Source organism: Panicum virgatum, chromosome 7N (genome assembly GCF_016808335.1).
Source record: "Panicum virgatum strain AP13 chromosome 7N, P.virgatum_v5, whole genome shotgun sequence".
Taxonomy (NCBI): Eukaryota; Viridiplantae; Streptophyta; class Magnoliopsida; order Poales; family Poaceae; genus Panicum; species Panicum virgatum.
The window spans coordinates 32,975,066-32,989,234 of NC_053151.1; the positions used below are offsets into that span (position 1 = coordinate 32,975,066).

Consider the following 14,169-nt stretch of genomic DNA (forward strand, 5'->3'; position numbering starts at 1 on the left):
CCAGCCGTCGATCTACATACATAAATAAATCAGGCAAGAATTCGCCTTGCCTATCATCCGGAGGCGACAAGCGATGCCCTTCTCGCACGCACGTCCAGTCCCGGCCGGAGGGTGTGGACGCCCACACGGAATAATGCGCAGTAGCCCCGTCGCTGTACGCGCACGGCGCACCCCGTTTCGAGCCCCACAGCTCCCGAGCAAGCAAAGCCGATCCGCCCGCGCCACGCCAGACGGGTCTCTGCAATTCTGAGCAGGCGGGGAAGCGGACGAGCGTATGGGTTGGATTCTCGGTTCCCTTGGATGCATTCGCGTGCGGAGGATGCTGTTGCGATCATCCGCTCGACCGGCGGCCACTCATCGACCGGCTTAGCTAGCTGGTCCTGCTCCTGCTGCTGCTGCCGCGCGCGGTGCGCTGTCTCTGAGCTAGGGTTCCTCCTCGCCGCCGGCTGGGCCGATTGGCGTGTTGGGGGAGACCGGTCGAGCTGGACTCCTCTCCCTGCGCGCTCGTTTTTGTCAGCAGGCAGGCTGGAGTAGTTCAGTGGTGGTGTGGAACGGTAGGCGGTTCTTGGCCACGAAGCTGATGCTAAATCAGAGCACGCGTTTCGGTTAGTGCTAGCTAGCGATGAGGCTGGCGTGTTATTTTCCTTGCGTGCTCTCGAGTTTGCGTGGACGCAGAAAGGATTTGTCAGTCCGGTCGCTTTCGATGGTTAATTTCCCGGGGTTTATGAAGTTGTGATGTGCTGATGCGCACGAACGATGGCGCAGTTGGTGGCATCGTTTTCTGTAGCAGTCACTCAGCAGAGTGCAGAACAGCAGGGTAAAACATCTTTGGTCTGATTGGTGCATGGAGCCCTGTAATAAGGCTGTAAGCCTGTAACTGACTGGTGACAGTGGAGGACCTTGGCTTATGTACTCTTTGCTACCACCGACCTTTTTTTAGCAAAGGATTGGCACCACCAATTTAGCAATGACTAATGTAATTCGTTTCATTTTTTTCTTATAAAATAAAAGAATAGGCATGCACTCATCACCCTAGGAGTTCCTTGGCGCCACGTCTCTTTCTACTAAAACGACGCCGTGCCGTTCCAGTATTTAAACCGGGCCACCTCCCTCTCAGATTATTTTCCCTTGATCGCTTGGTCACCCTGAATCCGAGCCTGCTGCAACAGGTAATTGGATTATTGCCACATCCCCTTCTCTCCTCAATATGCTACTACCCCTTGCTCTGAAAATATTTTTCTTTCTCCTCTAAGAACTTGTTCAGTGTTCTATCAACGTATTGAGCGCTTCTACTTGCACCTATTAAAAGTTCAGATTCTTTTTTTTTCTTCCTGATTGCCCTCCCACGTACTTTTTCATCCATTTTCTACGCACTGCCCATCTGTTTTTGTTGCAGAGGTGTTTGTGCTATGGATGCCTTGTTTGCCGGTTTGTTTTTGCTCAAGTGGTGTTTTGGATTTTGATTAGTGCTGGAGTTTTCGGCTGAGAACGACCTCGTCTCTGAATGATCACCTGCCGCAGTGCCCGTTCTCATGCGAATTTTCCATGTATAAATGTCTCAGGACAGCGGCGGCGTTTGGCGAAACAGCAGGGACGGCGCCAGCTCCGCGATGGAGCAGGAGTTGCACCAGCCCATGGAGCTGCCCCCGGGGTTCCGCTTCCACCCCACCGACGAGGAGCTCATCACGCACTACCTCGCCCGCAAGGTCGCCGACGCCCGCTTCGCCGCGCTCGCCGTCGGCGAGGCCGACCTCAACAAGTCCGAGCCCTGGGACCTGCCGTGTAAGCGCCCTGCCTGATCTCCGTCCACCACCGCCACCGCCTCCATGCGCGCAACGCCGCCGGGCATGCATGCTAATCTTTGTCGTCGTCGAGCAGCGCTGGCGAAGATGGGGGAGAAGGAGTGGTACTTCTTCTGCCTCAAGGACCGCAAGTACCCGACGGGGCTGAGGACGAACCGGGCCACGCAGGCCGGGTACTGGAAGGCCACGGGCAAGGACAAGGACATCTTCAGGGGCAAGGCTCTCGTCGGCTCCAAGAAGACGCTCGTCTTCTACACGGGGAGGGCGCCCAAGGGCGAGAAGTCCGGCTGGGTCATGCACGAGTACCGCCTCCACGGCAAGCTCCCCGGCGCCATGCCCAAGGCCGCACCGTCCAAGGTTGGCTCTTGGATTGCTACTTGCTAGCAGCAGCATGCGTCTGTGCATAGTTCGCATCGACCGATCGGTCCATCACGATCACGTTCGCTAACTTTACTTGGTTCCTGTTTTCGTGGGCGCGCAGAACGAGTGGGTTCTGTGCAGGGTGTTCAAGAAGAGCCTTGTCGTAGGCGGGGCGCCAGCAGCCAGACGGGGCGCCATGGAGATGGACGACATAGCAGCCATCTCCCACCTCCCTCCGCTGATGGACGTGTCCGTCGCCACCGCCGTCGCCGGAGGCAACCCCGCCGCGGCACACGTGACCTGCTTCTCCAACGCGCTGGAGGACCAGTTCTTCAACCAGACGACGGCGGCGCCGCAAGCCGCCGCCCCCGCCCCCGCCACGGACCACCTCGGCCTCGCCTCCCCCTCCCCGTTCCTCTCCAGCTTCGCGCAGTACGGGCCGCTGCACCACGGCGGGGTGAGCCTGGTGCAGCTCCTGGAGAGCAGCGGGTACGGCGGCGGCCTCCCCGACATGCCCAAGCAGCAGCAGCCGGAGGCCCCGCCGTGCAAGGGGGGCGGCGAGCGGGAGCGGCTGAGCGCGTCGCAGGACACCGGGCTCACCACCTCCGACGCGCACCCCGAGATCTCCTCCTCCTCCGGCCAGCGATTCGACACCGAGCAGCTCTGGGGCTACTGAGCAGCAGCACAAGCTTGTTCACACACCACGCGTCAACGGCGATTAGTATAGAGCGGTACTGTAAATAAACATCTGTTGCAGTCGGTCGTGGCGTGCATCAAGCAACGCGTCCCAATTATTTGTTCGTGTGATTGTAGTTAGCCGATTTGGGGGGTGTAATTAGCATTTGTGTAAACACGATTTGGTGCAAGGTTTCCCTGGTTAATGATGATGGCTACCTCCACTAGCTGCGAGCGATAGATCGTTAGGCTTATCTAGTTTGGTTGTGAAAAGGTTCTTTAGCAGTGTGTGATAGTGTCATCCTGAACGTACCTAAAAGATTGACCTGTTTATGATACTATATGCTAGTGGCAGTAGCCATGGTACTACCTAGCTAATCTAGCATTAAAAGCTCGATTTGGTGCTTGATTGCTCCCCAGCGGATCACGCCGCTACCGTTGGCCCGTCACCGGCACGTCTCAACCGCCACGCACGCCCGCAGCCGGTGCTCAATCACACCCTCCACTCCTGTGATCGCCATCGCCGCCGGTGACACGAGCGCGGCTTACGATGGCGCCAGAGCAGCAGAGCTGGGGCTCTGTTCGGTCGCCATGCCGCGGTCGCCGGGGGGACCCCGAATGACATGGCCTCCTCCTCCTCCTCCAGCGATCCTTGTCACGTCGCGCTCGAGCTCGCGTCTCGCGAGCCCCCGGCCCCCGCGCGCGCCTCGGTTGATTGATGGCGGCGGCTGGCTGCTGCCTGGCTCCCTCCTTCCCTTCTCCTCCTCGGGCGGGGCTCCCTGCCCCGTCGCCGGCCGCGTCGCTGTCGACCGGGGGCGAGCCCTCTGATGGCGCCGATTCGTTCGCCGGGAAAACAAAAGGGGTGTTTCTGCCCGGCGGCAGCGCGCGGGGGCGGGTAGGCCAACTAACCGGTCGGAGCCCCTCGTCGTGACAGCAGGGGGATCGGAGCTCGCCAATGGCGCCCGGACAGCTCCGCGAGCCGGCTCCAAGTTTATGATATCTGGCCTGCTTTTGTTTAGTGCGCCCCGTATCTCCTGGACATCACCCCCCTCGGGAATTCGGTTCGTCCCTGCAGATTGAAGATTTGGGTCGGGACACGGGGTTTGGTTTGATACGGCTTCAGACCCCCCCTCGGATCCTGATGGTATATCCATATCCGTATGGTTGGCTACTCACATAGCAGATGTGCACGCAGAATTTGTGTCGTGGAGATACCACAGCATCGAACTTTTTAATGTTTTCTGGCGGAAAAAAATCATATTCACATTCATGATTCACGTTGTAATCATATTCCCATGTTTCTACCGTCCCCTTTCCATCGATGTACCAAAAGGTTTTAGCTCCTCCTATAGTTGGCCAAATGGACCAGGCCCGATGGGCCAGCACGAACACGATCCGAAAAAGCACGACACTAGCACGGCACGGGCACGACAACATAGTGCCAGTGCCGGCACGAAGCACAGTTTATATAGTGCCTGGGCCGCAGGTCCGGCCCGCGGCACTAGCACGAGCACGGCACGACTAATGGGCTGGCACGATGCCGGCCCAATAACACCAACAGACGTGGCCTTTTAATGGCCCATCTTGCATCCCAATTTGCAAAACCTAGATATAAAACTCAACCTTACTTCCCCACAGCCGCTCTCCCTCTCCCTCCTGCCGCATGCCGCCGGCCCCTCCGTTCCATGCCTCCCTCCCAACGCCGCTCTCCTCTCAGCGCCCATATCTCTCGCGCGCGTCTCGCGCGACGCGCGATCGCGCCGCGCCGCCACCGCGCCTCCCTCTCACGCCGCGCCACCGGCCTCTCTCTCGTGCCGCGTCCGCTGCCGTCACCCCTGGCCGCTCCATCGCCCCCTATCGCCGCCTCTCAGCCAGCAGCCACCGCCGCCGCTCCCGCGCAGGCCGCCGCCGCCCCCGCGCAGGCCGCCGCCGCCGCCCTCGTCCTCGCGTGCCAGCGTGACTCGGGGCACGGCATGGCCCAGCGAGGGTGCGCCCTCGCCGGGCTGTGCCTGGGCCGGGATGCCGACACGGCATGGCAGCGCCGCCGTGCCCCGGCGTGCCGTGCCTCGCCTCGCCGTGGCTGGGCCTCGCCATGCTCGGGCATGCCGTGCCCGGGCGGCCCGTTTGGGCACCTATAGCTCCTCCTTTAGGATGTCCGGTGTCGGCCAGAATCTTGTGCAACTCAGTTTCGATCCAAACGTAACGGAGAGCGGATGATGGGGGTGATGATTGATTAGATGTTTGCACGTCGAAGCCACCGCGACGACGAAATACGCAGTCTCTTTCTGGAAACGGAAATCATGGCTGTGTTTAGATGAGGTGAAAAGGGGAGAAAAAGTCACATCAATCACTGCAGCACACTGTAGCACTTTTCGTTTGTTTGTGGTAAATATTGTCCTACCATGACCTAACTAGGCTCAAAAGATTCGTCTCGCAACGTACATCAAAACTATGCAATTAGTTTTTTTATTTAACTACATTTAGTACTCCATGCATGGGTTATTTACTATATTTAATATTTCGATGTGATAAGAGATGTGATAGATGTGATGGAAAGTTTGGAAATTTGGTGGGAACTAAGCCCGTGTTTGGATTCCAAATTCCAAATTCCAAAAATTTTTTCCGGCACCTGCATGGAGACTTAAATCTAGACGAAATAAAAAATGCATTGCGACTGCTGTCTGTAAATGGCGAGACGAATCTAATGAACCTAATTAGGCTGTAATTAGATGCTAAATTGCTACAGTAATGCTACAGTAAATAACCTCTAATGACAGATTAATTAGGCTCATTAGATTCGTCTCGCGATTTACAGACGAGTTCTGTAATTATTTTTGTGATTAGTCAATGTTTAATATTTCAAATATAGAAAGATGTCTTTTCAAAATTTTTATAGCCTGGAACCAAACGGGGCCTAAACACACCCCATGGCTGCACTGCGCAGAGGCTCTGATGTTGTCCCCCTCTCCAGCAGTGCCTGCTGCCACCATTATTAGTTAATCACACGCTCGCTGCCGGCCCGGCCGGTGCCCTGCTACAGTCAGGTCCATCGCGATAATTCTCTTTGATCTGATGTTCATCTCAGACATCGGAACCTCCACGTAGTACGGGGCGAAAGGGAAACCGGGTCACGCATGCCAGATGCCCGTGCCATCTACCTTGCCACGAGAAAATATACCGAGCCGCCCCACAACCCGTAAGCTTCTTCGGGTCATTCATCAGTCATAAGTGGCGGATTCAGAATAATTATTAGGAAAAACTAAACAACTATAGCCTCTACTCGCAATATATTTATATAAAAAATTATAGAGTGAGCAGAAGGGGCTTCATGCATCCAGCGGTGGGTTTGGATCGCTGGATCCGCCCATCGCCAGCTCGGCAGCTCCGTATGGCCATGCCGAGTAGTACAGACTTGCCATCTTGCCAGCCGCCTATGTCATCAGTCGTCTACCGGTGGACGGATGCAGGCTAGGCTGGGTGCTCTTCAGTTTGGGCTCTTGTTGGTAAGGGTCGGGCGTCAGAAACGCTGGGCGCACGGTGCAGCGACCGATCAATAGTGTAGGGCGAATCCAGAGCTGGATGTTAGGGTGGTCCACGTACGTTCTTGCTGAGCCCCTGGAAATGCGTCTCCGCGGTGTGCACGTACGTTGTTGCTGAGGCTCTCCGCACTCGTCACTCTCCAAATTCACTCTCTAAAAGAAATATTTCTATCTGGTCATCGAGATTCTCTTCTCTATATTCAGTTTTGCTGCATCCGTTCACTCTCTATATTTCCACTCTATACCAACTACCAGCAGACAGGCCCACATGTCAGATATTTTTTTACCCCCGTCGGCGTCCTCTCTCCCTCCCCGCTCTCTCTCATTCTCCTCCCCTGCTCCCCCCGCCGGCACGCCGCCCCCTCTCCTGCGCCCTCCCGTCGGCGTGCCGCCCCCTCCTGCTCCCTTCTCCTCCCTCCCTTCCACTCGACTCCGCGACCCTCTCCGCGCGGCAGGAGCCCACGCCGGCCAGATCCCACGGCGGGGCGGGGCGGCGGCCTCTGGCCTCCCCTGCGCCGCGTCCCGCGCGGCGGGGGCGGTGCTCGGCGCATCCTCTTCCTCCCAGCGCCCTCCCTTCCCCATCTCCCTCCCTCCCCCATCTCCCCCATCTCCCGGTAGAGGCGAGGTGAGGTGGCCATGGCGCCCGCCCCTGCCCCCCTCCTCGCTCTCCCATCGCGGCGGCGCATGGCGAGGTGGCCATGATGGCGCGCGGCGGGGCTCGGAGGCGGAGGCGGCGACGCCGTCGCCCCCACGCGCGTCTCCGGCCATGCCGCGGCGTCCATGGCGAGGCGGCGCGGCGGAACAGGGGGCAGTGGAGCAGGGGCGTCTGGTCCTCCTCGCGGGCGGCGTCAGCTCCCTCACGCCGCAAGCTCGAGCGGCAGAGCAACTCGCAGGGGAGGGTACGCCGCTGCCCGGCCACGCCGCTGCAGCTCGGCCGTGAGGGAGCCCGGCGCGTGCCCATGGCGGAGCGGTTCCGCGCGGGCCCCCGATTCAACCACGATGGCGAGACGGCCTCAGCGGGTCAAGGTGGCCATGGTGAGGCGGGTCCATGGCAGGGCGGCCTCGCCATGCTCCCCCCTTCTCCCTGCTCGCCGCCCATGGAGGGATGCCAAGGAGGCGGCGACCCGGAGGAGGACCCGAAGGCGGAGGGCCCCAAGCGGGAGGACCGGCCCCGACCATGTCCGCGTCCGCGCCTTCCCCGCCCACCGGCGAGCCGCCGTCCCCGCCGCCGGTGCCCGTGCTGTTCTACTGCTTCGAGTGCGGGAGGACGGCCGACCTGCACGGGCCGCTGCCCGCCCCGCCCTCCTCGCCGCACCGCGTCTGCTCGAACTGCTATCGCGGATTCCCCGAGGACTCTTCCCCTCCCCCTCCTACTGCTTCTCCGCCGACGCCGCCGCCCCAGCCGGATCCAGGAGCTCCTCCTCCACGCTGCTCCCTCCGCCGGCGCCCCTCCTCCGAGATTTGCCCCTTCCGGCAGCCAAGCTCTGCGGTGGGGGCGGCGAGCTCCTTCCTCAGCCGAGGCCCCTCCCTCTCCCTCTGCCCCCTCCTCGTCGACGGTGGTTGAGATGGCGCGTGGGTCGCGGGCCCCGCGCCACGTCGGTGCTTGCAGTTCCTTCTCCAAGCTCGCTGGATTTGGCGCGTGGAGCTCGATACGGAATCATACAGACTGTTTTAGAGTTCACCGCTGCGGCATTTTTCTCTCCATATTCACTCTGTATCTGTTGTTGCGGATGGGTTACAGAGCCCACTGCGGACAGACTGGGCGCCGGTGGCTGAGCTGCACGGCCGTCGATTGCAGTGGACTTTTTCAAAGCTCTCGAGCACAGCGGTTTTTTCTTTTTTATATTTAAAAAAAAAATAAAATTTCAAAACTATATGTCCGTTTTCGAAAATTTCAAAAATATACCCCGGTCGCCCTATGGGGGGCGACAGGGCTCAAATGTAATTTTTTTCTTCTTCAAATTTGCAACAAAGTCCCTGGAGAAAAAAAAAGAGGGGGCCTGTCGCCCGTTGGGGGGGCGACAGGGGCCTTCCCTTCTATTTAAGCCCTGGCCGCCATTCGCCGCCATTCCCTTTGTCATTTGAGCTTAAAAATTCAGGAAAAAAGAGAGGGGTGAGGAGAAGAAAAGCGGCGAAGCTCTGCCGAATTGCGTACTCCTGATCTATAGGTAACTTCCGTATGAATCCATTGATATTGTATAACAATCTAATTTAATTAGTGGATTAGCTGAATTAGATTTGGTGCTTTAGAACACTGGTTTAGTATTACAATTTGAGTACTATTACAGACTTTTTCAAATAAAATAATTATACATTAGAATAGAATTATGACAGTACCTTATTGATATTGCAGCATAAGGCAATGGCTGCCTCAAATTGTGGAGGATTTTCATGGACCGAAGAAAAATCTAGTATAATACTTGATATCATGACACATCTTGTTATCAGTAAGAAGTTGGATCCGTTAGCGGATGGTACGATAGAGATGGTGTTGTCCAAAGTAGTAGAATTTAAAGATTTCACATTATTTCGAGGTATTACGACGCAAGATGTAATGGGACACCTGCTAGAACGTCGGAAGATATACATGAGAGTATGTGAACTAGAAAATCATCCTAATATCATTGGATTCTTACAAAGTTCTTGTAAGATATGGATGCGGCCAGAGGTGTATGAGATGCACATTAAGGTAACTCTCATTCAGTTCTAATCCCGTCCGTCATTTCGAATCCATATTTATGAAACAGTAACATTGTTTTTTAATTATATGCTAGGATTACCCCGAGGACACGGAGTTGATTAACAAAACGATACCAAATTTCCGTAAATTTGTATGTATCTTCGGTGGTGGACTTATGCCGCAATCTAGACGAAGGAGGCGGATAAGATCTTCGGGTGATAGTACTTGGCCTGCGCAAGAACAGATGCCCGGAGGTTCGTCGAGTCATGCTTCAGCACCTCAACCACCAACTTGTGTTAACTGGGATGATGACATGGATGACTTCATGCCCCCCAAACCATGGCCTCCAACACATGATGTTCCCCCCTGTACATGAACCTAGAATCAGAAAGGAGACAAAGGGAAAGGCAAGAGGTTCGTCAAGTCATGTTGCACCACCTGCAGCACAAACTTGTGTTAACTGGGATGACGACATGGATGACTTCATGCCCCCCAAACCATGGCCTCCAACACATGATGTTCCTCCCCCTGTACATGAACGTAGATCCAGAAAAGAGCGAAAGGGAAAGCCAAGAGGTTCGTCGAGCCATACTACACCACCTGCAGCACCATCATCTGTCAACTGGGATGACGACCTAGATGATTTCATGCCATGATCTATAACATATGATGTTCACCGGTTTAAGATGTATTCGCATTTAGTATTGTTAATGTTGTATTATGCTTGTTTGTATGTCTCGTACCTAACTTGCATTCACTGGACATGTACATAATGTCGAGTTTGAATCGTACTTAGTCGTAATGGAGCATCGAAGTATAAACATACCATCTATTGTATGTAATGGAAAATACGAGAGTGATCAGTGACGAACGTTGAAGTGTATAAATAAGTGGTCCACAGCTATCTCATTACAAATAAACATCACACAAATAAGAAATAAGAACTAAGAAATGCATTACGTAATGTGAACCACCAAATTTTACATCATAATACAACGATAATGAAAAACACATCACACATGCAGTGGCATGTCAGAACCCGTTACAAACTACGGTAAACAGATTCTGGACTAACCTAACATGCCTTAGGTAATTTAAAAAAACAGAACAAACACAGCGATGCAGCATGTCACTAGCACTAGGGAAGTCCTAGTAACCGTACCCCCACGTAGCAAACTGCGTTGAGCCTTCTCCGCAGTATCCACCCATTGCAGGTGGTGCAGGCGATGGTGCCGGAGGCGCAGGGCCCTTCTTCTTGTGACAAGGGCAGTTGCAGTAAGGAATAGTGCATGGTTCATCCTGTGAACCGGCTGCATTGCTGGTATCATCAACTTCGTCGTCTTTGTTACCCTCGCTCACTTCCTCATAATGGTTCACCTTGCATTCCAGATCAAAGATCTTTATCTGGAGGTACTCGATGAACTCCTGAACAGAATCAATTGGTGCAGGATCTACCCACCTAGTAAAACCACAGTTTTCTGGAACATCGAAAGACTGCAAAACAAATTTCATGTAAGGTGTCTCATTGAAGATAAAGAAATGAAACAACCGAGTATTACCCATGCGTGTGGATATTTAAAGAAACGCCGACCGCCATCCATCCCGTCGGTGCACATCTGCACTAAGCAGTCCGCACCATATCTGCATTTTGGCCACGGTTCTCTACGATTATCGTATTGTCGAAGAGGAGTTTCATTGGTAAATTCACTCTTGTGCTGTGGCAGAAACTCAAACACTAGTTCCGGAAAGGAATCAGGTCCAAGAGGCCCCTCCCAAATTATGCGGTCTCCCTTAATTCCCCCTTTTCCTTTCTCAAAACCATAGTAATTCTTCCCGCTAGACCCACCTCCAGACATTGGGTATACAATGAGGTTTGGTGTTTGAGTTGTGCTGGGAGTTCACAAACTTGGGAGTATTTATAGGCGCACAAAGGTCTGATACCCGGAGTGTGAAGTGTAAATGCACCTAAAAAACCTACATGACAACACAGTGAAGAGGCTAGCTGACCTAACACTGAAAAGGCTAGATTCGATGTTCGAAATGACTACTCGATGCATCTCTGTGCATGCAGACTCACAGCACTGCATTGCTGCCGCTCGGTCGATCGCGCCTAGATGCCGCCTTCCCCACTACACGCCACAGACCTTCGTTGTAGAATGACAGGTCCGTCGTCCTCGCCAGAGAGACTGCTTTGAAGGTGAGCTGGTGTGGTTGCCGTCTTGTCACATGTATTTGAAATGGTGGAAGAGCACTGCTATTTGAAACCCGTGATCGTCGTGCTGAGCAGTGGCAACCTGTGATCTCGTACTCGCAGCTAGATACACTATGGTTCCTATTTTGAGCTATTCGAGCGTGTAGTCGTCATCATCGTCGGCGGGTGAGGTCTCCGAATGCTTTTTAGTATTCTAGTGACATGAAAATATGTGCTTTTTAGCAGCAGACCCCGATGTATTTCTTAGTTCTTAATTCTTATCGTTATATTAATAAAATGTGTGTTTTTTAGTATTCTAGTGACATGAAAAGCTCCTAAAATATTAAGGACAAGTGAAAAAGATTTCATAGACTCCCGGCTACAACTACAAATTAATGGTAAAGGCTACAACACACAAAGTTAAGCTCTCAACTTAAAACATAAACAACTAATTGCAGTGGCATGTGCACGCGACAAGATAATTTCTTGTTGCATCTAAACCTACCATGCCTTATGGAATGTAAAATGCCGGGATTACATGGTACTACTCTACTGAGTGCACCTAGGATATTTGCCCTTCCTAATTGCTTCGGACCCGGCTTCCTTCGCACGGCGTGCCCTCTCTCTCTTTCTCTCCCTGTCAGCTTCACGTTCGGCCGCCGCCTTACGATCCACCTCCTCAATCCTCTTGCGGATCTCTTCTTGCTCTTTCTTGCGCTTATCCTCTTGCTGTTCCTCGTGCTTCATTCGGCGCCAACGTTCTGCAGCTCACCTTGCTTTTTGTTCCACAATGTCCTTTGCCTGCTGCGACTGCACGGTGTCGAACCACTGCATAAAATCACAAAGAGGCGGAGGAGACTTTGTCCAACACAAGTTAGAATCATAACTCAATGTTAGGTCACAGAGAAAAATAGCGTATGTTCTCCTGCTACCTTGGCCCGGTCTTTGCTGTATCGCTTAGGTGGATCATATTCGTAGTTCTCACACATAAAGAACCTCATGCCGTAGTCATCTCCTAAAACCTCAGATTGCATGAACTTGCATAACGAACCCCAGAAACACATTGGCACATCAATTTCTTCGGGTACGGTGGCTTTACACTTGCTCCACGGAATGTAGGTTGATCCTGACGAAGACATTGGCGCTATTGTGTGGTGCGCCAAATAAAAAAAACAATGATTTAAGCAATGCACATATCGTATACCAAATCGATGCGTGAAAATATAAGTACTGTCATAATTATATTGTCTTATACTGCAATATCAATAAAGTACTGTCATAATTCTATTCTAATGTATAATTGTTTTATTTGAAAAAGTCTGTAATAGTACTCAAATTGTAATACTAAACCAGTGTTCTAAAGCACCAAATCTAATTCAGCTAATCCACTAATTAAATTAAATTGTTATACAATATCAACGAATTTATACGGAAGTTACCGGTAAATCACAAGTGCGGAATTCGGCAGAGCTTCGCCGCTTCCTTTCTCCTTACCCCTCTCTTTTTTCTGGATTTTTGGTGGATTTTTTTGAGGTCAAATGAGGAGGGAATGAGGGGGGAGGCCTTATATAGGGAGGGCTGACCCGGTCGCCCTCGGGGGGGGCCCCAGTCGCCCGCGGGAGGGGCGACCGGCCCCCTGGCGCCTGTAGGCTGGGCCCACTGGGGGTCGGTCGCCCCTGGGGTGGGCGACAGGGGCCTGTCGCCCGTTGGGGGGGCGACAGGCCCCCTCTTTTTTTTTCTCCAGGGATTTTGTTGCAAATTTGAAGAAGAAAAAAATTACATTTGAGCCCTGTCGCCCCTCATAGGGCGACCAGGGTATATTTTTGAAATTTTCCAAAACAGACATATATTTTTGAAATTTTATTTTTTTTAAATATAAAAAAGAAAAAACCGCTCGAGCACAACTGCGAATCAGAGGAATCAGAAAATTTCAGATCGGGCTCCCCCCGGCCCACGGGTTCGTCGGTGTTGGTTTGCAGAGGCTGACAGACACATCTCGGCAAAATGGCTGGCCCAACAAACTCAGAAGCCCGACGAGGCCCAACAGGCGACGAGAAAAAAAAATTAAAAAATGGATCTGGATTGGACCGGGGTTTGAACCCGACGTGAATCGAACACGCAACCTTCTGATCTGGAGTCAGACGCGCTACCATTGCGCCACGGATCCGGAGGTGATAGCGTATGCAAACAATTGTATATACAGCCTTACTGAGAACCGAAATCAAGGGATTAAAACAGGATATTTAAGAGTTGAGCTGTTGGCATCTGGAATCAGAAATGGAATAGGTGATGGGTTTCCGCGGAATCGCGTACCAACTAAAACTGGAACCCCACGATTCAAGTGCATCGCCGCCCGCCGCCGTGCCGTCCCCAGGTCGGTCAAGGTCCATCCTTTGGGTCCGTCCGTATAGGCAGCAGGACACGAGCCAAGTGACGGCAGTACATCGCCGGCCGATTTACCCGCCACCCTGTCCTCTACTCCTCTCCTCTCCGTAGGTAGACCGTAGACCTGATCCTTTGACCACGCACGCCACGCCGCGGGAACGGTACGCCGCAAGAAACAAATCGACCACACTCGCCGCTCGGCGCATTGATTAACGGAAAACGGACACGATGCGATGTCAAAAACCGCCCCCACCCGCGCCCGTGCCGCGTGCGTGGTCCGATGATCCGATCCGAAGACGACCTCGGCCGTGCGAGCGCGCGACAGGCATTCGCCGCCCCTGGAGAATCCTATGCTGCGCAGCGCGCACGCCGCGCCGGTGCACGGCCGCCTACGTTACGAGTTCGACGGCGGCCGATCGGCCACGGACGTAGGTCGCCTATACCTACCTACCTAGCCGGCAGCAGCCGGTCCTCCCCGTCGCAGTAACCGCGGGCACGTGCCGATGTCCCGCGGCCCGCGACCCGGCGACCCGTACG

The 14,169-nt window shown here is 53.8% G+C and overlaps 1 protein-coding gene and 1 non-coding gene across 3 annotated transcripts; one reads left to right on the top strand and one right to left on the bottom strand.

The window, feature by feature from the left end:
• The first annotated feature begins 1,027 nt into the window (after positions 1-1,027).
• Positions 1,028-3,064, top strand: LOC120683526 (NAC domain-containing protein 92-like). 2 transcript variants are annotated; one of them, XM_039965603.1, is made up of 4 exons: positions 1,028-1,169; positions 1,563-1,782; positions 1,879-2,159; positions 2,284-3,064. In XM_039965603.1, exons 2-4 carry the CDS (start codon positions 1,611-1,613, stop codon positions 2,836-2,838), a joined length of 1,008 nt encoding a protein of 335 aa, XP_039821537.1. In that variant the 5' UTR covers positions 1,028-1,169; positions 1,563-1,610; the 3' UTR covers positions 2,839-3,064. The 2 variants fall into 2 exon arrangements, with proteins under 2 accessions (XP_039821537.1, XP_039821536.1); XM_039965602.1 differs by lacking the exon at positions 1,028-1,169 and having other exon boundaries at positions 1,176-1,782.
• A 10,278-nt stretch (positions 3,065-13,342) lies between these two features.
• Positions 13,343-13,414, bottom strand: TRNAW-CCA. The gene has a single exon. It is a non-coding gene; the product is annotated as a tRNA-Trp (tRNA).
• Positions 13,415-14,169: the final 755 nt, after the last annotated feature.

Excerpts from the sequence above, each read along its gene's own strand:
- LOC120683526 (XM_039965602.1), top strand. The coding sequence starts at position 1,554 with ATGTCTCAGGACAGCGGCGGCGTTTGGCGAAACAGCAGGGACGGCGCC. Across the intron at positions 1,783-1,878 it reads CGAGCCCTGGGACCTGCCGT|CGCTGGCGAAGATGGGGGAG; the intron begins GTAAGCGCCCTG and ends GTCGTCGAGCAG. Across the intron at positions 2,160-2,283 it reads CCAAGGCCGCACCGTCCAAG|AACGAGTGGGTTCTGTGCAG; the intron begins GTTGGCTCTTGG and ends GTGGGCGCGCAG.